Source organism: Scyliorhinus torazame, chromosome 7 (assembly GCF_047496885.1).
Source record: "Scyliorhinus torazame isolate Kashiwa2021f chromosome 7, sScyTor2.1, whole genome shotgun sequence".
Classification (NCBI taxonomy): Eukaryota; Metazoa; Chordata; class Chondrichthyes; order Carcharhiniformes; family Scyliorhinidae; genus Scyliorhinus; species Scyliorhinus torazame.
This window is the reverse complement of record NC_092713.1, coordinates 126963960-126990310: the sequence shown is the minus strand read 5'-3', so window position 1 is coordinate 126990310 and position 26351 is coordinate 126963960. Positions and strand designations below refer to the sequence as shown.

The 26351-nt window shown below is 49.6% G+C and overlaps 1 protein-coding gene across 1 annotated transcript in view; it reads left to right on the top strand.

Annotated features, from left to right (window-relative positions):
• The window catches only part of LOC140426554 (complement factor H-like), a 254444-nt gene that overhangs the window by 196690 nt on the left and 31403 nt on the right, over window positions 1-26351 (top strand). Inside the window, exons 11-12 of the mRNA XM_072511479.1 lie at window positions 4437-4610; window positions 15143-15325. Of these exons, the coding sequence (XP_072367580.1) occupies window positions 4437-4610; window positions 15143-15325 (357 nt within the window). The remainder of the gene's footprint in view (window positions 1-4436; window positions 4611-15142; window positions 15326-26351) is intronic.

Genomic DNA, 26351 nt, shown 5'->3' with positions numbered 1-26351 from the left:
CCCGGGCGATGTTGATGGCGGCCCAGGGGGAAGGGGGCAGACTCACCTGGGGCTGAGGTAAGACCACCCCTCACGCACACACTTGCGCTCAACGTACATGACACGCCCGCACACTTTGGACAGAGCACAAAGGCAGCTTCGGTAGGTGTAACATTGACTTTAATAACCAAAGGAGTTCATGCACGTGCCCTAGCCCCTAAAACTCATCTGTGCCCTGCACCCGTGCCAACTTACTCGGTGTCTAATTGTTTGGCCTTACGGGCCCTTTGACTACGTCTACGTGGTTCCCCAGACGGTACAGCAGAACTGGAGGTGGACTCCTGTGATTCCTGCCCTCTGACACTGGATCCCTTTGGCGGCCGTTTCCTGGGGCATCCTGGCCTAGATGGGCCAGGCTGCGGCCCGGGCGACTGGGATGGCGAGCTGCCAGCCTGTCCTGCCCGTTGCCCACCCAATGCACCTGGGACGGAAGGGGGGGAGTCCGAGGTGTCGCGGTGTACCGGGACCTCCCCTACAGAGGGAGCCGGGACGGACCACACCACCTCCTCCTCCCTCGGGGTGCCCGATGGCCCCCAGGCCTCTACATGGGTGGGGGATGCGAACGGACTGGCCATCCGACGCGCCCCCGACATCTGGCGCTGCCAGTCCTGGAGGCCCGTGCTGGTATCGACAGGGGTCTGCAGGTTTGCAGCCATGGAGCCCAGGGGGTTGTCAAACCCTGTCTGTGACAGTGCGACGCCGGCTCGCACATGGCCACTGGCGCCGATGCCCTCAGCGATGGCCTGCTGAGACTGGGCCATGGCCTGCTGAGACTGGGCCATGGCCTGCAGAGACTGGGCCATGGCCTGCAGAGACTGGGCTATGGCCTGCTGAGACTGGGCCATGGCCTGCTGAGACTGGGCTTTGGCGTTGAGCGCCTCTGCCATCTGGCGCTGGCACTGGCTCATGGCCTCCTGTGAGAGGACAGCCATTTCCTGGGCCACAGACGCCGCCTGCACGGAAGGCCCCAGGCCTCGCAAACCGTTCCCCATGTCTGACACCGTCGCACCCATTGCCTCCACCGCGGACGCCACCCGTGCGGTGTCAGCCTGGGTGGCACGCATGACCGGGACCACTCCCAGCTCCTGGACGCGGGTGGACTCCTCCACCTGCGACCGCAGCCGCCGCAAGCCACCCGTCACCCTATTCGCTCGTCTCCATGTCGGTGGTTGCATCGGATCTATGTGCGGGTGTGGTAACTGCAGGAACCCGGGATCCATCTGGGCGGCAGATGTTCGCTTGGCCTGGGCTGCCCTCCGACCACCCGGTCCCTCTGCTGCTCCTACCTCCACCTGCTGTACCGGGACGGCTGTGTTGTGCGCACCAGTGAGTGTACCAGACGCCTCATCACTAAAGTGCCCAACCGTGGTGAGTGTTTCTGCGATGGTGGAGGGTGTTGGTGACAGCAGTGGCGTTGTGTCGTGCTCTTCGTCCCACTCTGACTCCATGGCACTTTGGGGTGGGGGTTCGTCTCCACCCATCCACTCTGAGTCACTGTCCGGTATTTCGTCTTCCCGGGTAGGGGTGTCCTGGGTAGTGCTGTCCCGGGTAGGGGTGTCCTGGGTAGTGGTGTCCCGGGTAGGGGTGTCCTGGGTAGTGGTGTCCCGGGTAGGGGTGTCCTGGATAGTGGTGTCCTGGGTAGTGGTGTCCTGGCTCGGATGTGACGGGGGCCTGTGGCTGCCCCCCTCATCGCTGGGTGGTCGCTCCCGCACGTGACGGGGGTGTCGTCTCCCTGTTGCTCCAGGTCTCTCCGTCTCCCGTGGTGTGCGAGGGGCATCCTGCGGGCGTCGCATGCTGGAGGGTGCGGGTCTCTCCGTCTCCTGTGGTCTCCGAGGGGCATCCTGCGGGCGTCGCATGCTGGAGGGTCCGGGTCTCTCCGTCTCCCGTGGTGTGCCAGGGGCATCCTGCGGGCGTCGCATGCTGGAGGGTGCAGGTCTCTCCGTCTCCTGTGGTCTCCGAGGGGCATCCTGCGGGCGTCGCATGCTGGAGGGTCCGGGTCTCTCCGTCTCCCGTGGTGTGCGAGGGGCATCCTGCGGGCGTCGCATGCTGGAGGGTCCGGGTCTCTCCGTCTCCCGTGGTGTGCGAGGGGCATCCTGCAGGCGTCGCATGCTGGAGGGTGCGGGTCTCTCCGTCTCCTGTGGTCTCCGAGGGGCATCCTGCGGGCGGTGTGCATCTGCGGGGATGGGTGCCTGGACGTTTGGTCCTGCGATACACAATGAAGCATGCATGGTTAGACATCAGGCAGTGATCAGGTGATACGGGGGAGGGGGATATAGGGGAGGGGGGATATGGGGACGGGCTGTTGATGGCTCACTTGCTCGTGGGCCCCCGACCTCTGCATCAGCAACTTCCCGGTCCTCAGGTCCGCCAGCCAGTTCCAGGGCCCTTTCCTCGTGTACGGTCAGTGGCCTCTCATCAGCGGGCCCTCCTCCAGTCCTCACATGCTCCCTATTGTTGTGTGCGCGCTTCTCCTGTGGGGGGGGGGGGGTGGCAGGGGTAAAAGGCAACAGTGTTAGGCAGGTATATGAATGCACGCCATCGGTTGCGCGTGCATTGCAAAGGTTAAGGTTAGGGCTGGATTCACTTGGGGATATGGGGGAGGGGGGGATATGGGGGAGGGGGGATATGGGGGAGGGGGGATATGGGGAGGGGGATATGGGGGAGGGGGGATATGGGGGGATATGGGGGAGGGGGGTTATGGGGGAGGGGGGATATGGGGGAGGGGCGGATATGGGGGAGGGGGGATATGGGGGAGGGGGGTTATGGGGGAGGGGGGATATGGGGGAGGGGATATGGGGGAGGGGGGATATGGGGGATATGGGGGGATATGGGGGAGGGGGGATGTGGGGAGGGGGATATGGGGAGGGGGGATATGGGGGAGGGGGGATATGGGGCAGGGGGGATATGGGGAGGGGGGATATGGGGGAGGGGGGATATGGGGGAGGGGGGATATGGGGGAGGGGGATATGGGGAGGGGGGATATGGGGGAGGGGGGATATGGGGAGGGGGGATATGGGGGAGGGGGGATATGGGGGAGGGGGGATATGGGGGAGGGGGGATATGGGGGAGGGGGGATATGGGGGAGGGGGGATATGGGGGAGGGGGGATATGGGGGAGGCTCACCCTGCCTGCTCTGACGAGGTCGTTCACCTTCTTGTGGCACTGGGTGCCTGTCCGTGGTGTCAGGGCCACAGCGGTGACGGCCTCTGCCACTTCCCTCCACAGACGCCGGCTGTGGCGTGGGGCAACTCTGCGGCCGTGCCCGGGATACATGGCGTCCCTCCTCTGCTCCACCGCGTCCAGGAGCGCCTCCACATCGCGTGACTCGAACCTCGGGGCTGAGCGACGGCCAGCCATCAAGTCGGGTGTTGCGGTCGGCTGTTCCGGTCGGGTGGGGGGGAGCTGCGCGGCCTTATGAGCCGTCACGCCGTGCAGCGCGTATGACGCTGCACGGCGTGAACCACTGCGCAAGCGCGGATCCCGTTACGTCGCTGCTAGCCCATTTCGGGCCGCAGACTATCGGCCCATTTTTATGACGTGACGCAAGTGGGATTTGCGCCGTTTTTTGCGCCGATCGGCGGACTTTCCGCCGATAATGGAGAATGGAGTCTTTGGAACACTCTTGCTCAAAAGACAGTGGAAGCAGTCATTGAATATTTTCAAGGCAGAGGTAGATAGAGACGTGTTGAGCAAGGTGCTTAATGGTTAAAAGGATAGGTGGGAATGTGGAGTTGAGGTTACAATCAGATCAGCTATGATCTTAATGAATGGTGCATCAGGCTTGAGGCGCTAAGTGGCCTACTCCTGCTTAGTTTGTATGTTTGTTACATCCCACAAGAGTTATAATGAGAGCCCCCACACTATTTCAAAGCCAAAGGTTTTAAAACCTGTTCGACATGATAATTTATTTTTTGCGTGGTTAATATTTTCTTTTCAAGCCAGGGGACAATTATACACTGTAAAAACTCCCTTTGAGCCCATTACTTTCACATTCTACTTACCCAGATCCTATCATCTGAATTTGTGCAGCTGTGTGTATTTTACTTGTATATCTTCAGCGTACTTTTGTCTTCATTCTGATTTATAAGTATAATCTACCATGTTCAAATGAATTATTTTATTTTGATTTGGATTTATTTATATTATTTTAACGCACTGGCTTTGCAAACCCAAATTTCTCATCAAAATAGGCAACTATTCAGATTAGTTATTTCCCAAAATATTCAAGAACTTCCCTCTACTATTTTAAAAACGAATACAAATAAATGCATTATCTTGGAGGACTATTTCAAGATGTTGTCATGTTTTCTAGATCTGCAAATTTAGTATTTTAAAAGCAAATACAAATAAATGTATTATCTTGGAGGACTATTTCAAGATGTTGTCATGTTTTCTAGATCTGCAATTGCAGTGTCCACATCCCCCAGAAGTAGACAATGGAATAATTAGGACACAGTACAAGCACCGTGTATATTATATCTGTGACCGTGGATACATTATGGAAGGATCACATGAAATAAAATGCATCAATGGGAAGTGGTTGGAAGCACCAAAATGCAATCCTCATCCAGGTGAATAAAGTACTAAGAAGTAATAACCGGAGTGACATTTTTTTTTCTATTCTTTAATGAGATGTGGATATCCCTGACAGGACCAGTAGATGTTGTCCATCTCCAATTGCCTTTGCGAAAGTGGTGGTGAGCCCAGAAATTACGTGAAAAAGAGAGCATTAGGAAAAAAGGACATGTGGAGGTCCTCCTGCCAAAATAAGTTTATAAACTGACGCACCAGAGTATAAGAAATACACTGAGTGAAATAAAGGCTCAATTGTAGCCTACAACATAAAAGGTAACAGCTTACAACAGGCGGCACGGTTGCACACTGGTTGGCACTGTTGTTTCACAGCGCCAGAGTCCCAGGTTCGATTCCCGGCTTGGGTCACTGTCTGTTTGGAGTCTGCACGTTCTCCCTGTGTCTGCGTGGGTTTCTTCCCAGTGCTTCGGTTTCCTCCCACAAGTCCCGAAAGACGTGCTGTTAGGACATTCTGACTTCTGTGTACCCGAATAGGTGCCGGAATGTGGCGACCAGGGTCTTTTCACAGTAACTTCATTGCAGTGTTAATGTAAGCTTACTTGTGACAATAAAAGTTATTATTATAAGGTAGTTATTATTATAATAAGACATGGCTGCAAGCTGGTCATGGTTGGAAAGCTGTTAGAGGAGAAGGGGTTAATTTGATTATTACAGGTGTGATTACAGAATCAATAAGAGAGGATGCAACTATGGGAAAGCTGTTAGATTAGACTCTATTGCAGTTTTACAACTGTTTATAATGGGAGTTACATACAGGCTTCCTGATAACAATAATGATGTGGCAGATGTGTTATTTCAGAGATTAGAGGCAAGACAAAGGTATTTTTAATGGGATATATTGATTTTCAGAAATTGCAAAAAGGTTAGTTCAAGTCAGAATGTCATTAATTTCTTGTGTGCATTCAGATTTTTTTCTGGAGCAGTATATTCCAGAACCAACCAGACAAAATGGTATACTATTCTTAATGAGTAAGGAGACCAATTTAGTTCATAATCTCAGTAAGATGACATTTATCTAACAGTGGTCATAATAGGATTAAATTCAATGCTAGGTTTGAAATGAGGAGGCTTAACACAATTAATAAGGATCTAGAAATTTTGGTAAGGCTAACCTTAACCAAGTATGAAGTCTTACAACACCAGGTTAAAGTCCAACAGGTTTGTTTCGATGTCACTAGCTTTCGGAGAGCAGCTCCTTCCTCAGGTGAATGAAGAGGTCTGTTCCAGAAACACATATATAGACAAATTCAAAGATGTCAAACAATGCTAGGAATGCGAGCATTAGCAGGTGATTAAATCTTTACAGATCCAGAGATGGGGTAACCCCAGGTTAAAGAGGTGTGAATTGTATCAAGCCGTTGATCTGCTCAGACGAGGAGGAGCGTAACAGACATCTACAGACGTTGAAAGATGCCCTCGTACGAACGGGATATGGCACTCGACTCATCGATCGACAGTTCCAACGCGCCACAGCGAAAAACCGGACCGACCTCCTCAGAAGACAAACATGGGACACAACCGACAGAATACCCTTCGTCGTCCAGTACTTCCCCGGAGCGGAGAAACTACGTCATCTTCTTCACAGCCTTCAACACGTCATTGATGACGATGAACATCTTGCCAAGGTCATCCCCACACCCCCACTACTTGCCTTCAAACAACCGCGCAACCTCAAACGAACCATTGTTTGCAGCAAACTACCCAGTCTTCAGAACAGTGACCACGACACCACACAACCCTGTCATGGCAATCTCTGCAAGACGTGCCAGATCATCGACATGGATACCACTATTACACTTGAGAACACCACCCACCAGGTACGCGGTACATTGGCGAGACCATGCAGACGCTGCGACAACGAATGAACGGACATCGCGCAACAATCACCAGGCAGGAATGTTCCCTTCCAGTCGGGGAACACTTCAGCAGTCAAGGGCATTCAGCCTCTGATATCCGGGGAAGCGTTCTCCAAGGCGGCCTTCAGGACCCGCGACAACGCAGAATCGCCGAGCAGAAACTTATAGCCAAGTTCCGCACACATGAGTGCGGCCTCAACCGGGACCTGGGATTCATGTCACATTACATTCATCCCCCACCATCTGGCCTGCAAAATCCTACCAACTGTCCTGGCTTGATACAATTCACACCTCTTTAACCTGGGGTTACCCCATCTCTGGATCTGTAAAGATGTAATCACCTGCTAATGCTCGCATTCCTAGCATTGTTTGGCATCTTTGAATTTGTCTATATATGTGTTTCTGGAACAGACCTCTTCATTCACCTGAGGAAGGAGCAGCTCTCCGAAAGCTAGTGACATCGAAACAAACCTGTTGGACTTTAACCTGGTGTTGTAAGACTTTGTACTGTGCTCACCCCAGTCCAACGCCGGCATCTCCACATCATGGCAACCTTAACCAAGACAGACAACACGACAAAAAAAGCAGATGCAGGAAAACTGAAATGGAAATTGAAATTTCGGGAACAACTTAGCAAATCTGACAGCGCATCAGCCTTTCTCCTCTTGCACTTTCTCCTCCTTTTGGACAGGACCAGAACATACGTGTGTGGTTCACCGGCCTGCTTCAACACTGCTCACATCTGTCCTCCATTTCCCGGAGAGAAAAAACATTCATGCGCATCTTTGTCATATAAATTGAATCAGGCTCAATCTCGCACACAAGGAGGTAGAGTTCATCCTATGTAAGAGCTCACTCCACACACACCCCCTTCAAACACCCCACCCAACTTCTCCTCCAACTTCCTTTGTATCTCCTCCATTGAGATGCTCTCCATCAATTGCCTATATATATATCGGAGATCTTACCCTCCCCATCTCATTCTCCGAAATGACCTTATCCAACAATGAAAGGGGTGGCATCCGTTCCTTCCTCACAAAGTTCCTAACCTGTACGTACAGGAACCCATTTCCCCCTAGCAGCTGAAACCTTTCCACCAGCCCTTCAAATCTACCCTCCACAAACAAATCCCTAAACATCTCTATCCCTTCCCATTCCCAATCCCTGTATGTTGAATCCAACCTTGCTGGAATAAATCTATGGTTCCCACATATTGACACCACAGCGACATTCCCTCCAGCATAAATCGGTACCAAACTCTTAACGAGGCTACAACTACCGGACTCATAGAGTACTTGGCTGGTAAAACGAAAGCGGAGCCATCACCAATGCCCTCAGACTCAACGCTATGCAGGAAGCTTCCTCCATCTGCCCCAAACCGACCCTCCCACTGCAACTCATTTCCGAACCTTCTTACTATTTGCTGCCCAATAATAATTCATCAAATTCGGCCATACCAACCCCCCTGACTGCCTGTCCCTCTGAAAAACGGCTCACTGAATCCAAGGCATCTTTCTTGTCCACACAAAGGCCGAAATTAATTCCTCCCAAAAAAAGATTTAGGTCAAAAAAATTGGGAGATTCTGGAAAATAAATATAAACTTTGGAATGACTGACATTTTCACAGTTTGAACCCGCCTGCCACTGATAGTGGGAGAACAAACCACCTCTTCAAACAACCTTCACCCCTTCAGCTTGGCCAAATTCAACATGTGCAGCAAATCCCAGCTATAAGCCACCCATATTCCCAGAAATCTGGGGCGGGATTATGCGGGAATCGGCGGGGCGGGCAACTCCGGTGCGAAGGAATGGCGTAAACCACTTTGGCATCAGGCCGCCCCGAAGGTGCGGAATCCTCCGCACCTTCAGGGGCTAGGCCGGCGCCGGAGTGGTTTGCGCCGGCCGGCGCAGAAGGGGCTTGGCGCCACGCCAACCAGCGCCAAAGGGCCTCCGCCGGCCGGCGCAAGTTGCCGCATGCGTGGGAGCGCCAGCGTGAGCTGGCGTCATCCCAGCGCATGCACAGGGGGGTTCATCTCCATGCCGGCCATCGTGGAGGTCCACAGCAGCCGACACGGAGGAATAGAGAGCCCCCATGGCACAGGCCTGCCCGCGGATCGGTGGGCCCCGATGGCGGGCCAGGCCACAGTGGGGGGCACATCCCGGGCCAGATCCCCCCGCGCCCACCGAGGATCCTGGAGGCCGCCCGCGCAGCCAGGTCCCGCCGGTAAGTACCTGTTGCAATTTATGCAGGCGGGAACGGCCTAAAATGGGCGGCCACTCGGCCCATCACGGGCCGGAGAATCGCCGGGGGTGCCGCTGCCAGCGATTCCTGCCCCCGCCAAATCCCCGGAGCGGAGAATTCGGCAGTCGGCGGGGGCGTGATTCACTCGGCCCCCCAGCAATTCTCTGACCCGGCGGGGGGTCGGAGAATACCGCCCCTAGCCTATCCAGCCAAAACAGCAGCTTCCCCAGGCCCCTTCCCTGTCCCTGGGAGCTCAGCCAAAATGCTTCACTCTTCCCCACATTAAGTCTGTACACTGAAAAACATCTCCATAATCCTACCCATACTGGAGATCTGGGGCTGGATTCTCCAATCCTGCGGCTATGTCTGCAGGATACATCTGGTCTTACGACCAGAAAGTTGGCGCCGCTCCTGCACCAATCCTCCATCCAGTGGGGGGCTAGCAGCTGCACAGTGTAAAGCCCCCAGCTTTATCTGCGAATACAGCCGGAGAATGGCCGGGTCCGTGGCTGCGCATGCGCACGGCGGTAGCTGCGGCAGCCACACCGTGCAACATGGCGCCGGCCCCGCGCAGACCCGGCCTGCCAAAAACTGCCCCCCGTGATCAGCTTCGCCACCTCCGGACCATCCCCCACCAGTCTCCCCAGCTTTCGACGAAGGGCCCCCTGCCAGTGGAATGCTCCCACGCACCCCCCCCTCCCTCCCACGACTGTGGTGGCGCTGGACACAGTCCGCAGCCGCCACGCCAGGACCCCGAACGGTGTGAGCACACGTGTTCCACACCAATGGGGCTCGGCCCAACGGGGACGAAGCATCAGGGGAGGGACTCAGGTGACGTCCTGAGGGCATCCATATGGCGTGTGGTGTACTCCCTGAGTACACCATTTTTGAGGGGGTGGAGCATTGCAAAACGGCGCTGCCCCCGATTCCAGCATAAACGGGGATTCTCCGGCCGAACGCGATTTTGGCGGTGGCAATCAGAGAATACCGCCCCCTGTATGTCGCATATAACAACAAGTCATCCGCATATAGGGACACTCTCTATACCCTTCCACTGCTTCGTGCAATCACCAGTGGCGCAATTGCCCATGCAAAAAGTAAAGGAGAAAGTGGACACCCCTGTCTTATACCCCTGCACAAACAACAATATTGTATTAGTGCAAACAGTAGCTGTAGGGGCCATGTACAACATCCTAATCTAGGCGATGAACCTGGGTCCAAACTCAAACCACCCCAATACCTCGATGAGGTACTCCCATTCAACCCATTTGAATGCTTTCTCCGCATCCATGAAAATTATTAGATCTGGTTCCGGACCCGACACGGGCAACATCACTATATGCAATAACTTCCTTATATTGGCTGACAGTTGTCATTCATTCACAAGCCTAGTCTGATCCTCAGCTATCACCCCAGCAAACAATCCTCCCAGCGCTTTGACAACACTTTAGCCAGTAGCTTTGCATCGACATTTAATAGTGATATAAACCATTAAGACCCACATTCCTCTGGATCCTTATCCGTTTTCAAGGTTAGAGAGATCGAAGCCTATGCCATTGTGGGTGGCAGCTCCCCTTGCGCTAACAAGTCATTGAACATTTCCATTAGTTGAGGCCCCAGCTCCATCGCGAATGTTTAATAAAATTCAACTGGGAAACCGCCCAGCCTCAAACCCAGCAGTCCCTGCACTTCCTCATTCTCCACCACCGGGAAATCAAAACCATCCAAGAACTCTTTTGTGTTCAATTCCTCCTCAGGAACCCCCAATAAAAGGTCTCAAACACTTCATTTACCTTACCTGGGTCACAAACCCACCCCCCCCCCCCCCTCCACCCCCAAGGGACCTATATTTGGCCAAACTCCCTCAAAACCACCTCCCCTCTCAGCTGGTGTGCCAACAACCTACTGGCCTTCACCCCATGCTCAGAAAATACCCCTTGTACCCGACGCAAATGGCCAGTCGCTTTTCCCATCAAAATCAGTTTGAATTCCATCTGGAGCTTCTTCCTTTCCTTCAACAAGTCCTCCTCTGGGATAGCCGAATACTGCTGGTCCACTGCCAGAATGGAATGAAAGGAGGCTCAAGTGGAATATCAGACCAAATGGGTTGTTTCTGTGCCATATATTCTATGCAACAGTGGGAGATATTCAAAAACAAATTGAGCTTAATACAGCAGCAGCATGCATCCCAAAGAGTTCTGTGTACCAAATAAAACAATAATAGTTGACAGAAGAGGTAAGAAATAAGATAAAACTAAAGTAAAAAGCATTAAAAATGGCAAAAGATACTGAAAGCTCCAGAGGACTGGGAGAAGGTTGGCAAAGCAAGATGAAGAAATAAATACGAAAAGAGATTTATGAGGTATATTAAGATTAATGCAAGCTTTTACAATTATATTTGAAGACAAAGAGTAGTCCAGGGTAATGTGGGCCCTACAGATATAGGAATAACGATGCTGTTGCATAATTACTTTGTACAAGCATTCAGAGTCGAGTAAAAGAACAAAGGGCTGGATTCTCTGCTTTGGGACTATGTCCCCACGCCGTCGTAAAAACTGTGGCCATTCACACCAGAAAAACTGGCATCAAAAGGCCCCATAGTCATTGCACTGTAGGGGGGTAAGGGGAACCCTTCATGAATCTAGCAGCTTTAGCTGTAGATACGGGCCCCCGCACTTCCGGTTCAGAGGGCGCCTCCAGCAGCCGCGCCGTGCTCCATGGTGGACTCAGACCGCGGAGTTGAACCTCCCAAATAGTGCCCCCGACCAGCCGCACACCCGACCCAGACTGCCCGCCCAAAAATAGCCCGGACCCGTATGAGGCACCCCTGCCCTCTGATCGGCCCGCCTCCAACAATGGCGGCCGCGGACTGAGTCCGCAGCCGCCACGTGAGTATCCCGAACAGCAGGACCATGACTGGTCTACGCCATCGGGACTTCGGCCAGTTGAGGGTGGAGAATGGCGGGGCGGGCCTCCAGCAATGGGTGCAGGTAAGACATAAGCGGTGCGGCGTAATTCCAAGGTGCGCTGCTTTTCGGGGGCCGGGGAATCAAGGAACCGGTGCCGGTCCCGATTCCATGCACAAAAGTGGATTCTCTACCCCTGCGCGCACACGATTTTGGCGTCGGGGTGCGGAGAATCCAGCCCAATATATCTGACATTCCACCGAAATTAAGGACTGGAGCTTGCTAAAGTTAATGGGCTGTATTCTCTGTAGCCCGATGCTGAAATCATGTTCGGCGATCAGGCTCTGGATTCTCCGTAGCCCAATGCCGAAATCATATGTTCGTAGACGGAGTATGGATTTCACGCCAACATCGGAGCCTGTGATGGTTTTACGGCGGTCCCCCAAGCTCTGCCCCCTCCAAACTAGTGTCACCGTGACGCGCGCCACTGCAAAGGCTTTGGCACATCATCAGCCCTCCTACCCCCGATGGGCCGAGTTCCCTATGGTGTGGGACACGTGTGGTATCAGCCATACGGGAACCCAGCGTGAAGGTTGCGGACTGTGTCCAGCGCCGCCACACCTAGCCTGGATCCTTGCCGCTAGCCAGGTGGGGTGGCTTCTGCAAGGGCTGAGGGGACTGATGGGGGGTCACGCACGGCTGGCACCATGTTGTACGGCGCGGCCAGTGCAGGTCATCAGCAGTGCACAAGTGCGGCCCGCGACCCAGCCATTCTCAGTGCGATCTGCTGGCATATCACCCTCCGCCTGTGCTAGCCCCTCACCGGTATCGGTATCGGTGAGGGGTTTGCGCCGATTTGCCGGTCGTGAAACAGCACAGGTCCATCCCGGCGTCGGCACTTAGCCACTGAAGGGGAGAATCCAGCCTAATATATATTGGAAAAAAATAAACTTACCAAAGACTGACATCCCAATGACCTAATGGTTTACAGGGGTATGAAAGATGTAGGTGAGGAAATTGCAGATGTTTTTGCCAAACTCAATTGAGGAATTTTCTTTATATTGGAAAATTGCTAATGCAACTCCCTGTTTAAGCATGGTGGGAGAGAGAAACCAGGAAATTCCAGACCTGTTACACTGGCACCTATTATAAAGAAGAACAGCAAGAAAAATTTAAGCTGACATGTAAGCCAACATGATTTTGGAAAGTCATGTATAAATAACATAATAAAATTTTTGAGGCAATAAATTAGGAGATGGGGAAGTAGTTTATATGGACTTCCAGAACGCATTTGATAAGGTTTTGCACAAAAGGACTGTCATCTAAAAATCAAGATTGTGCAATTGAAGCCAAGCTATTGACCTGATTTGGAGATGCCTCTTACACATCCCCCATTCCCTTCATCCCACCATTGACAGCCTTGCCTTTAAACTTTGGAATTCCTTCCCTTTTTGTTGTTTCTTTTTAAGACTGTCCTTAAAATTCACCTCTTTTAAGATTAGCATCCTTTGTTTCTGTCTTTTGAGGGTTTTGTAGGCTGGGATTCTCCCTTTTGGGGACTAAGTCCCCATGCCCGCTGGAAAACTACGAGAATCACTCCAGGCTTTTTCCTCGAAGGTCCACGGTGATTCTCTGTTTTCCAGGGGACTAGCAGGGCCCCGGCGTACGTCCCGCAGCTCTGGCTGAAAGCGGGGCCCTGCGGTCCAGACCGCATGGCCGGGCATGCGCACGGCGGCCGCAAGCGGGTCATGCGCGCGGCAGCCCATGGCGGAGCCACACAGCGGGCCGACGTGGAGGAAGGGAGGTCTTCCCAGATCGCGATGGCCCGCCAATCACTGGCCTCCGATCGCAGGCCTGACCAATGCTGAGGCCTGCCCTGGAGTCAGATTTCCCCCGCCCTCCACCAGGACCGCCACCGCAGCCGCGGGTCTGAGCACCGCCACGTGGTACCAGATGTAAACCACACCGGTGGGAGTTCGGCCAGTCACCGCGGAGAATCGCCGCGGGGGCCTATTTCAGTGGCCCCCGACCGGCGCCGCGGCGACCGTGCGGGCGCGAATGGTGCGGGTTCTCTGGTCACCGGAGAATCGGCAAGCCAGCGTCGGAGCGGCGTGGCGGGAATTTCCCGCGCCCCTGCCGATTATCCGACCCGGCGCAGGCTCGGAGAGTCCCGGCAGGTTTTATTTCTATTTTATAGATTCTATGAAGATAACTGGTGATATATTCTATGGGAAAGAAACTTACAGAAGTTGATGTGTGATGCTAGATTCTCAACATTGTGAATTTAGGGGCATCGGCTCAGAAGATAATTTTTTGACACTTGTGTGTGTTGGGGCAGACTGCACCAGAGTTGGCGATGGTGCTCCCCCATTGTCAACACTCTCCTTGTAAAATTGTGCATGAAATATGGTTATTCTTAACCTAATCTGCCTGCTGGGGAAACCACTGCATGAGACCAGCTTTCTGTTACACAGTCTGCCCAATTTTTCTTTTGTTAAAATCCCACAGGATGTGAAGCAGATGACTCATCCAATCTGGTTGGATTGTCACCAAACCGATTAGATTAAAATTACCCCTGATAACACATGACTTGAGCAAATTGCAGGCTCTATGTGCTTATACCCCAACAACAGTTTGCATTTTTAGAAGAGAAGGCGGCCAAAACAAGATTACAAAAAATACTAACAATAGATAAATACTGCCTGTGAGCATTAAATAAAGAATTTTACTTTATCCCCATTGGAATGTGTAATTCCCCATAAAGAACAGCCACTGAGTATCTCTAGTTTGAGTGTCTCCAATTTGCATTTTATTAGAAGGTCAGTAGCAAAAGACATGAAGCATGGTATTTTTTAATACAAAATAGATTCCTATTAGAGCTTTGGGAAATAATAGTGCCTTGTGGGTAGCTATGATGCGCTCCTGTGAACCCCTCTTTGCACGGAGCTGCTAGATTTAATGGAATAGTGAATTCCTATATCCTTGGTCTCCCAAGCTTGGAGTTAGTATGAGAACACAGACATTAAAATTATTCCCATCAATGTTAACTCATACCTGCGACCTACACTGGTCTTCTCCAGTTTTATTCAGTTCGAGGTTCAAATTTTTACATTCCTCTGCTGTGTTAATATTTTTTCTCCTGTCGTTCATTCATTTTAATTCTTCTTCATTGGTCGACCCTTTTTCCAGCCCTCTGACGTTAAACATCCTTTCTGCTGTTGCCCAATCTTTTTGTAATTGACAAGAGTGAGCTGTTCTACCCTGAACTATAGTTACTGTCTTCTGGTCACCTTCCTCTCATGTACTTGGAGCAAGTGCTCTAAACTAACCCATAACGGTCCTCATGTTGACTATATTCAATTTGGAGAAATACCACTCACGTGGCTATTAAATAGAACCGTGAATGGTAAATGCTTTTGGGGAAAACAATCCTATTCTGTTTAATTATAAAACCGGTTAAGGTATTAATAAAATTTAAATGTATGTTTTTGTTTCTTGTTCATTAGGTCCAAATTTTCCCTGTGACCATCCACCTGGTATAGAGAACGGAGGCACAATTTCTCTCACTCAGTCCGAGTATGCGCATAACTCCAGAGAAACATATAAATGTCAGGATTCCTATGTTATGGAAGGAAAAGCTGAAGTCACTTGTTCTGGTGGGAAATGGTCGACAGTTCCACGCTGTCTTGGTAAACTTCTTCTTTAGATTTGTTTTAAGACTCCATCATTAATGGGATTTTTCAGTGATTTGTAAATTATTTGCACACTTGCAATTTCAGGATAAACATATCATTTAGAAACTATTTCCTTAACAAGGTTATTTTTGGCTTGTAGTGAAGGATTTCCGGTGGCGACACGTAGGTGGAGGTGGCGCATTAGATGGCTCAAACTAGAGTCCTCGGCTTTTCACCCAGGTTTTGGGGGTATTTGTGTATAACCTTATTCTAATAGAGTTGTGGGCACTAGAGGATGTCAAAATCCCAAAGGAATAATACTGGGAGAAAGGGAGCGAATGCTTGTCCGCCGGCAGAGTCAACGACGGTGTGGAGTGCAGTTGGAGGAAAGATGGCGGGAGCAAGCTCGCCAGGTGGGGCTGCGCTCATTACAGTGGATACATTGGCCGAGGTGATGGCGGTGGGGTTTGAGCGACAATTTTGCAACATTTTGAGCGGCTAGGGAGGGAGATGATGGACACTCTTAAGAAATCGGTGGAAGAGTCGTTGGCCCCGATAAAGGAAGCTTGTGAAAAGATGTCAGAGATGGTGCGGGAACATTATGAGGTGCTGAAGAGGGTGGAGGAAGCAGTGTCATGACACAGTGACCAACTTGTCTAGCTGGAAGAGGAGTTTCTGAAGCTGGAGGACACAAATAAGGGCCTGAGGGCCAATGTTGAGGACTTTGAGAACAGGTCAGAATGGCGGGACCCCAGGATCATGGTGCGGCTGTCTGAAAGTGCGGAGGGACCAAGGTCGACGGAGTAATTTGCGAAGCTGTTGGAGGTGGAGGAGGGTGACCCCTCCTTGGAGCTGGATAGGGCCCACCGGTCACTCCGACCGAAGGCACAGGCGAATGAGTCACCAAGAGGGCTGATTCTCTGCTTTCATTGGTACCAGTTGAAGGAGCAGGTATTGAGGTGGGTCGAGCAGAATCGGGAGGTGAAGTGGGAAGGCAGCGGTATTCATATATATCAGGATGTCACAGTGTGTTGTGTTGGGTGTTCTGGATCCGTGGAACACATACAGGTAACCAACACTTGAAATACTGCAACACTATTTTATTGAATCATTAACTGTTTAACATACTCTGACTGTGGGTTAACATGATACTAGTATTAACTAAAGATCATTGCCTTGTCCTAACCAGTCGATGCACTCAGCACATAGCGAATGCCTGTGCTGCAGGCTGTGAGCTCTGTCCGCCTAGCTGGCTGCAGCTCGAATGAGCGGGAACTCTGATGCCCCCTGTCTTTATAGTGCGTGTGCTCTAACTGGTGATTGGCTGCGGTGTTGTGTGTGTTGATTGGTCCCACTGTGTGTCCATCAGTGTGTGTCGGCACCATGATATACTGGTGTATATTATGACATCCCCCCTTTTATAAAAAAATGCACCTGTGTGGCAATAAATAGTGTATGGTGAGAATGTCCCTGACTACGTGTGTGCGAAATATTTACAGGACTATGCACATGAGAACTAAGCTATTTACATGGGAAGGTGCCTGGTGCAGAAAAATAGTATGTCACAAGAATAACGAGATGAACACTATATACAAACCTGTAAACGATTAAAAGAAAGAACAGAACAAATCAGAAAGTCCACAAGTCCACAAAGTTCACAAATTAAGTCTCTGAGGTGGGCGACGAATTCTGGTTGACCGTCAGGGTGGCACACCACTCATCGTCTGGATCGATGCTGTATACCGCTGGTGTCTTTGCTTCGGGGACAGCCTGTTTTTTGTCACAACACCGACTCGAAAAGGTGCGTTTGGGTACTCGGCATCACTGCTGTGTGGGAGGTCCGCATCGGACTCGGTGACCATGGGTTGACTTGCTCGGACATTCCTGCGAGGCTGGCTGAAGCGATATGAATTGGCAGGCTGAGCTGCTCGGCAGAAGGCAGCATAGTGGCCAAGTCTGCCACATCGTAGGCATTGTTGAGATTTGGCAGGGCATTGCCATTTTAAATGGCCGGAGCCACAGTTGCCGCACGTCGTAGCGTCAGCATGTTCGCTGCGCCACCGCGCATGCTCGGTGCGCACCTGCGCATTACATTCTCTGAAATCGCCGTCCCCTCGTTTGGTGCGCACAAGCGCGGGAGTCCACGAAAAGCGTGCGAAATGGCCACCCTCATCCAGGCTGAGGCCCTGGAGTTGCTCAATCACTTGGACCCGTTCTGCCTCATGGGGACCTTGCCGCCGTTTCAGCCGCTTGGATGTGGGAATACCGACTCGTGCCGTTTTCGTGTAAGGCACCGGTCTCAATGGCGGTCGCTAGGGTGAGCTGCTTTACTTTGAGGAGCTGCTGTCCTAGGGGGTCCGAATGAACACCGAAAATGATCTGGTCGCATATCATGGAGTCGGAGGTGGGCCCATAGCTACAGGACTGCGCAAGGATGCGGAGGTGCATGAGAAAGGATTGGAAAGGTTCATTCTTACCCTGCAAACGCTGTTGGAACACGTAGTGCTCGAAACTTTCATCCACCTCTATGCTGCAGTGAGTGTCAAACTTGAGGAGGACCGTCTTGAACTTTGTTTTATCTTCATCATCCGCAAAGGTGAGAGAATTGAAAATGTGGATGGCATGGTCCCCGGCCGTGGAGAGGAGGAGAGCGATCTTCCTGGTGTCTGAGGCAGCTTCCCTGTCTGTGGCCTCAAGGAAGAGCTGGAAGCGTTGTTTGAATATCTTCCAGTTGGCCCCTAGGTTGCCGGCGATGCGGAGTGGCGGCGGCTGGCTGATGTTGTCCATGTTGCAGGATGACGGAATGCTGGCGGAAGGCAGATCACTTGCAGGTAGGTCTAAGCAGTGCTAATATCCCTCAACACCTGGTATCATGTTGTGTTGGGTGTTCTGGATCCGTGGAACACATACAGGTCACCAACACTTGAAATAGTGCAACACTATTTTATTGAATCATTAACTGTTTAACATACTCTGACTGTGGGTTAACACGATACTAGCTTAAACTAAAGACCTTTGCCTTGTCCTAACCAGTCGATGCACTCAGCACATGGTGAATGTCTGTGCTGCAGGCTGTGAGCTCTGTCCTCCTAGCTGGCTGCAACTCGAATGAGCGGGAACTCTGATGCCCCCTGTCTTTATAGTTCATGTGCTGTAACTGGTGATTGGCTGCCGTGTTGTGTGTGTTGATTGGTCCCACTGTGTGTCCATCAGTGTGTGTCTGCACCATGATATACTGGTGTATATTATGACACAGTGGAGCTGGCGAGAAGGCCAGCGATCTTTAACAGGGAGAACAGCGCTTTTCAATAGTGGACTGTGCTTCAGGTGGTTTGCCTGGCAAGGCTGAGGGTCATGCACCACTGCAGGGACCATTATTTTGAGATGGCGGAGGCGCTCGTGAAGGCGGAAGGATTGAAACTGAATTGAGATGGACACTGGGACTTTGGTGTTGTGGTTTGGGTGAGGGGGACATGTTTTGTTGTTGGGGCCCGTTAATTTCTTTGTACGTGAGTTACCATTAAAGTTTAATGTTGTCTGGAGTTTTTAGGTGGTGTGGAATGCCTTTCTCCTTTTTAGGGGTTGTTGTGCGCAGGAGAGGGCACGCAGGTAGGGGGAGGGGAGGAGAGTGGCAGTTTGGGGATAAATTAGGGGGTGGGGGAGTTTCGATATGTGCATTTAGGTGGTTTGGGTGTTAGGTGTTTGTTTTTAGTTCCTTTGTTATGAATATGGTGGGGTTAGGGTTAGGGTGAACAGGAGCGTGGTGGGAGGAGGGGCTGTGGTCAGCCGGACCTGGATAGGCAGGTTTCGGCTTACCTAGAATGTGTGAATGGGGGTCAGGGGGATGAAGGAGAGGAACTGTCAAGAGAGAAAGTGATCGTGGGGTTTCTGGGATGTGGTGAGGGGTAGCTGGCTGACGGTGACTGGGAGTAGTTCTTTGTCCCACTCGTGGGGCGGGGCCTTCTTGGGTGGACTCTGGTTTTAGGAATCAGGTAGGGGGGTCAGTCTATCCGTTGCAATGGACATGGCTGATATACAGGGACCGGGGAAGGCTTCGTTAGTCAGGTGTTTCACTCGGGCTTTGATAGTAGGGCCCAGGTGGTAGCGATACAGATTAACAAGGCAGTGCGGTTTCAGATGTAAAAGGTGGTGGCAGACCAGGAGGGCAGATACGTGTTTGTTAGGGGTACGTTGGAGGGGAGGTCGGTGGTGTTGGTTAGCGTGTATGCCTGAATTATGGTAATGTAGGGTTCACGAAGAAGATGTTAGTATCCATCCCTGATATGGACACACATCAGTTGATTCTGTGGTTGGGACTTGAATCTGGCCCTGAACCCGAGTGTGGATTGATCTGAGGCAAGGTCTTTGACTTCGTCGGTGGATGTGAAGGTGTTGGTGGCGTTTATGAAGGACATGGGGAGGTGGGGGGGTGTAGAACTGTGGTGGTTTCTAAATATGGGGGCAGAGAGTACTCTTTCTTTTCCCCGGTCCACACGTGTATTCTCAGATTGATTTTTTTCATCATGGGTAAGTCTTTGTTGGCAGGGGCAAGGAGGGTGGGGTTTTCAGCGATCATCATTTCTGATCATGCCCCACACCTGGTGGATGTGGCACTGGAGGGGGGGCTGGCACGGCAGCCGGCATTGAGTTTGGATGTGGAGTTGCTAGCAGATGTGGGGCTCTGCGAGAAGATAGCAAGGGTGATGTGTGCAATTTAATTTTTTTTTAAATTATTTTTAATGTTTTTTGATTGGGTTTTTTATACATGGTATATTTACAGGTGTACACAAAGGGAAAACAAAAAGAGATAACAAAAACACTACATAACTAAAAAAAAACAAGGGATGGGAAAGTAAAGAAAACTGGGGAAGTGTATGTTCATAGAATCAATGTAGAGACAATTATATTATGCATGTCATGGGGGGGGGGGCTTTCTTCTCCCGCCCCCCCCCTTCTTTTCTGTATTTTTAAAAAGAAAATACATACAGCACAAGCAAAACAAAACAAACCGGGATTGGCGGGGTGCCTGGGCGGCGCCCCTGATGTTGCTTGTTTCTCCCGGTCGGATTTCACTGTTGTGTGTTTGCCTCCACCTCGGCCGTCTGTCGTTTGTTATGGGCGAGGTGTTTTCAGAACCCCAAAATGTATCAGGGAGTTCAACCAACCTCTCCCTTTAATGGATTTGTTGCTTTTCCTAGCCCACGGATTTTTCCCCAGTTGTGGGATTACAGTTATAACTTAACATCTTAAATAAACATTGGATCTCTTAACACCCCTTACTTCAAAGGTAACTCAGAAAATATTGCAACAGTAAATAATTTCTTAAAATGTTCCTTCAAACTTCCAAGAGACTTAACACCTTTAAACAAAATCACATCAGGTTAAAGGCTTCACTATTATAAGTTTAAATCACCCAAATGATCCAGAGATGGTCTTTTATGGCAGAGATCCAGCTCACTGCAAACACAGACACACACAAGCTGCTTTTCAAACTGCAAAACTAAACTGCAAAATGGCTGACCTGACCTCAGCTCCACCCACTCTCTGGCATCACTGTTTTCTTAAAGGCACATTGCTTAAACATCCATGTCTTAAAGGTACTCTCACATGACACCTCCCCCAAGAAACAAAATAAACCATCAAGTTCAGGATGGTTTCATTTTTCACTTTTGCACCATCCACTAAGAAATGTACACAGTAAATATACCTTTTAGTTTTTAAAAAATAACAACACATGCAAACAGGCATAATGATATAGTCCATTTTCATTTGCTCTTCTTCCTCCAACCGAAATCCTTCTCGATTGACAGTCTCTTTGAACAAAGTCTCTGCACGATCCATCCATTCCTCTACTCCTCAGCATTTCTCTTTAGAATCAGATACTTTAGTTCAATCTGACCACAGAGTCCCTTGCAATTCTCCAATACAAGAGCATTGGTGATCACAGCTTTCAGGCAGTCAAATGCCTGTTGAACGTCCGCTGTCCAATGACATTTTTTAGGTTTCTTCAGCAAGTCCATCAGTGGAGTAATCACACCACAAAACATTTGCACAAAGGTTCGATCAAATTCATTCATGCTAAGAAATCGCATTATTTCCCTTCATCTTGAGGAAAGCGGAAACTCTGCAAGGAAAGTGATTCGGGCTTCTCCAAATTCACTTTCGGCTAGGTTCATCACCACACCCGCCTCCTGAAGTCGATCGAAGAACTCCATACAATGCTTTAAATGTTCTTTCCATGTCTGGAAGTTGGAAATAAAAGCAGATTGTCCCACTTTCTCAATGCAATCCTTCAAACATGGGATAGGATAAGAGTCCGTTCTTGTAACTGCATTCACCTTTCGATAGTCCACACACAACCGTTGGGTACCGTCTGGTTTAGGTACCATCACTATGGGTGATGTTGTTTGATAGGAACAGCATTTCCCACATCTACATCATGTATAGCCATTTTAGTACTTCCCAATTTATCTCTACAAACTTGCCCATGTGATATCAATAACCCTTTCAGGGCAGTTTGTTTTTCCTCTGAAAGGTAATTTAACAATTCATCCCAATTTTTAAGAACATCCTCATTTTCCTCATTTAATTTGAGGTATGTCAAATTCACAATTATCTGGATTTGGTTTGTCACTTTGAGTTAGAATCATTAAAACCTCCTTTTTCTCTCCTTCCCTTTCAAAGTACCTTTTAAGTATATTCACATGACACACTCGGTGAGTCTTCGTTCTATCTGGCGTTTTTACCACATAATTCACCTCACTTAATTTCCTTTCAATCTGATACAGTCCACAAAACCTAGCTTTCAAAAGGCTCACCTACCACTGGTAACAACACTAAAACGTTAACCCCACTGGCAAAACTACGAACTTTGGATTTCTTGTCCGCTACCCGTTTCATCACATTTTGTGCAACTTTCAAACGTTGTCCGGCCAATTCACCTGCTCTATTTAATCGTTCCCTAAAGTTTGACACGTAATCCAATAGTGTAATTTCCGATTTCTCACCCACCAATTTTTACTTAATCAATTTAAGTGGTCCTCTTACCTCATGACCAAAAATTAGTTCAAAAGGACTAAATTTTGTAGACTCATTAAGTGCATCCCTAATTGCAAACAATACGAATGGGATTCCTTTATCCCAATCCTCTGGATAATCTTGACAATATGCCCTCAACATTGTCTTTAAGGACTGATGCCACCTTTCTAACACTCCCTGCGATTCTGGATGGTACGCAGTTGATTTAAATTGTTTTATTCCTAAGCTATCCATAACTTCTTTGAATAACTTTGAAGTAAAATTCGATCCTTGATCCGATTGAATTTCTGTGGGTAGTCCATATCTAGTAAAGAATTTAAGTAACACCTCCACAATCCTTTTAGCTGTATTATTACGCACTGGAATTGCCTCTGGAAACCTAGTAGACACATCTATTACAGTCAAAAGATATTGATTCCCACTTTTTGTTTTAGGAAGCGGTCCTACACAATCGATTAGGACCCTTGTAAAAGGTTCCTCAAATGCTGGAATGGGTATTAAGGGCATTGGTTTTATCACTGCTTGAGGTTTCCCTATCACTTGACATGTGTGACATGATTGACAAAATTTAATTACATCCTTATGTAGTCCAGGCCAATAAAAATGTTTCTGGTTTTTAGCTTGAGTTTTCCTTATTCCCAAATGACCTCCCACTGGTACCTCATGTGCAACTCGCAACACCTCCTTTCTATACCCTACCGGCAATATTACTTGATGAACTTCTGCCCACTTTTCATCCGCCTGCATATGTACAGGTCTCCATTTTCTCATCAAGACATCATTTTTACGGTAATAACACTCTGGTATACTCTCAGATTCCTCTTCCATATATGCTTTCTGATTTATCCGTTTTATTTCTACATCTTTCTGTTGTAACTCCGCCAATTTTCCTGAACTAAAAATATCCGTCTCATCCTCCACCTGTTCTTGTTCTTTTTCGACCATCTGATCAAAAATCGTTTCTGATAATTGCACTTCCACTTCATCTTCGCTCTTTGATTTCTCCTCTTGTCTTAACCTGTGACTTTGCGACCTTGTTACTACACAATCCAGAAAAATCCAAGGATATTCATCCTTCAATTCAGTTGACTGATTTTCCACTGGCTTATCAACCACAGTAGGCATCACTCCCACCTGCGATCCAGCTATATCATTACCCAAGATAAACTGTATTCCTGGACAAGATAGTTTATCTATTACTCCTACTGCCACTTCACCACTCTTCACTGGACTTTCCAACCTTACCTTAGATAATGGAACGCTACTCCTCTCACCCTGAATTCCACATATCGCCACCTTTTCTGGCAACATTCTTCCCAAACTACATAATGCCTCGTCTTACCATGAAAGATTGACTAGCCCCTGTATCTCTTAAAATTGTGACTTCTTTACCTGCTCCTCCTGATACACATGAGTAAACTTTACCCACACAAGTAAATTCTTTAAAGACATCTGGCACCTTCTTAACAATTACTGCTTGAACAGGCTGTACAATCGTTTGCACCTCCTTCAATTCCCTTGGGCTTTCCTTTTCCACTCTAACAAACCCCACTGTCTTATCCTGTTTTACCACATCAGCCTTCCCAGTGCTTTTCTTCAACCACGAACACTGTGACTTTACATGGCCTAGTTTATTACAGTGAAAACATTTGAAACTTTTCATTTCTTTTCCACCCTCCTGGATTTCTTTTTTAATCTGAGGTACACTCTCTTTATTGTCTCCTATCAGATCACCTTTACCTTTACCACTTGAGAATTTCTCATGTCCCCAGTTTCTATTCCTCACCGGCTGAAACCGATGTCGGAAACCAATCTTTGATTTATGAACTAATTCATAATCATCTGCTATTTCCGCTGCTAATCTCACCGTTTTAACCCTCTGTTCTTCCACATGAGTTCTCACTACATCAGGAATTGAATTTTTAAACTCCTCCAAAAGTATATTTTCTCTGAGAGCTTCATACGTTTGGTTTATTTTCAAAGCACTTATCCACCTATCAAAATTACTGTTTGAGCCTTTTAATCTCCATGTATGTTTTTTTTTTTTATAAATGTTTTATTGAAATTTTTTTCCCAAACAACAATTTTTCCCCTCTTACAAAGCAAACGCAACAATAACAATACAGAAATTTTAAACAATACACAAGTAACAAAACCCCTTTATCTTTGACCTAAACTAAACCCCCCCCCCCCTCCCCCCCCCCCCCCCCGGGTTGCTGCTGCTGGTCATCTGTCTTCCCTCTAACGTTCCCCTAGGTAGTCGAGAAATGGCTGCCACCGCCTGTTGAACCCTTGAGCCGATCCTCTCAGGGCAAACTTTATCTGCTCCAGTTTAATGAACCCCGCCATATCATTTACCCAGGCCTCCAGTCCGGGGGGTTTCGCCTCCTTCCACATGAGTAGGATCCTGCGCCGGGCTACTAGGGACGCAAAGGCCACAACGTCGGCCTCTTTCGCCTCCTGCACTCCCGGCTCTTCCGCAACTCCAAATAGAGCTAACCCCCAGCCTGGTTTGACCCGGGCCTTCACCACCCGCGAAATCACTCCCGTCACTCCCTTCCAATACCCTTCCAGTGCCGGGCATGCCCAAAACATATGTGCGTGGTTTGCCGGGCTCCCGCCACACCTCCCACATTTGTCCTCCACTCCAAAGAACCTGCTCAATCTTGCTCCCGTTATGTGTGCTCTATGTAGCACCTTAAATTGAATCAGGCTAAGCCTGGCGCATGAGGAAGAGGAATTTACCCTGCTTAGGGCATCAGCCCACATACCCTCCTCTATCTCCTCCCCTAGTTCTTCTTCCCACTTTCCTTTTAGTTCGCCCACCGACTCCTCCCCCTCTTCCCTCATCTCTCGGTAAATCTCTGACACCTTGCCCTCTCCGACCCACACCCCTGAAAGCACCCTGTCCTGTATCCCCTGTGTCGGGAGCAACGGAAATTCCCTCACCTGTTGTCTAGTAAATGCCCTCACCTGCATATATCTCAAGAAATTTCCCCGGGGCAACTTATACTTTTCCTCCAATGCTCCCAAGCTCGCAAAAGTCCCATCTATAAATAAATCTCCCACCCTCCTAATTCCCAACTGGAACCAGCTCTGAAATCCTCCATCCATTCTTCCTGGGGCGAACCTATGGTTGTTCCTGATTGGGGACCCCACCAGGGCTCCCCGCACCCCTCTCTGTCGCCTCCACTGTCCCCAGATATTCAATGTTGCCGCCACCACCGGGTTCGTGGTAAACTTTTTAGGTGAGATCGGTAGCGGCGCCGTCACCAGCGCCTTTAAACTCGTCCCTTTACAGGACTTTCTCTCCAGTCTTTCCCACGCCGCTCCCTCACCCTCCATCATCCATTTACGTATCATTGCCACATTGGCGGCCCAATAGTAATCGCCCAAGTTCGGTAGTGCCAATCCTCCTCTGTCCCTACTACGCTGAAGGAACCCCCTCCTTACTCTCGGAACTTTCCCTGCCCACACGAAGCTCGTGATGCTCCTGTCTATTTTATTAAAAAAGGTCTTAGTGATTAGTATAGGGAGACATTGAAATACAAATAAGAACCTCGGGAGGACCATCATCTTAATTGCTTGCACCCTGCCCGCCAGCGATAGAGGCTGCATGTCCCACCTCTTGAAGTCCTCCTCCATTTGTTCTACCAACCGTGTCAGATTAAGTCTGTGCAAGGTTCCCCAGCTCCTAGCGATCTGAATCCCCAGGTATCGGAAGTTTCTTTCCACTTTCCTTAGAGGCAAGCCTTCTATCTCTCTACTCTGGTCCCCTGGATGTATCACAAATAATTCACTCTTCCCCATGTTTAGCCTATACCCCGAGAAATCCCCGAACCCCCTCAAAATTCGCATAACCTCTATCATTCCCCCCCGCTGGGTCCGACACGTATAACAATAGGTCATCCGCATATAACGAGACTCGGTGTTCTTCTCCCCCTCTAATCACCCCTCTCCATTTCCTGGAGTCTCTCAACGCCATGGCCAGAGGTTCAATTGC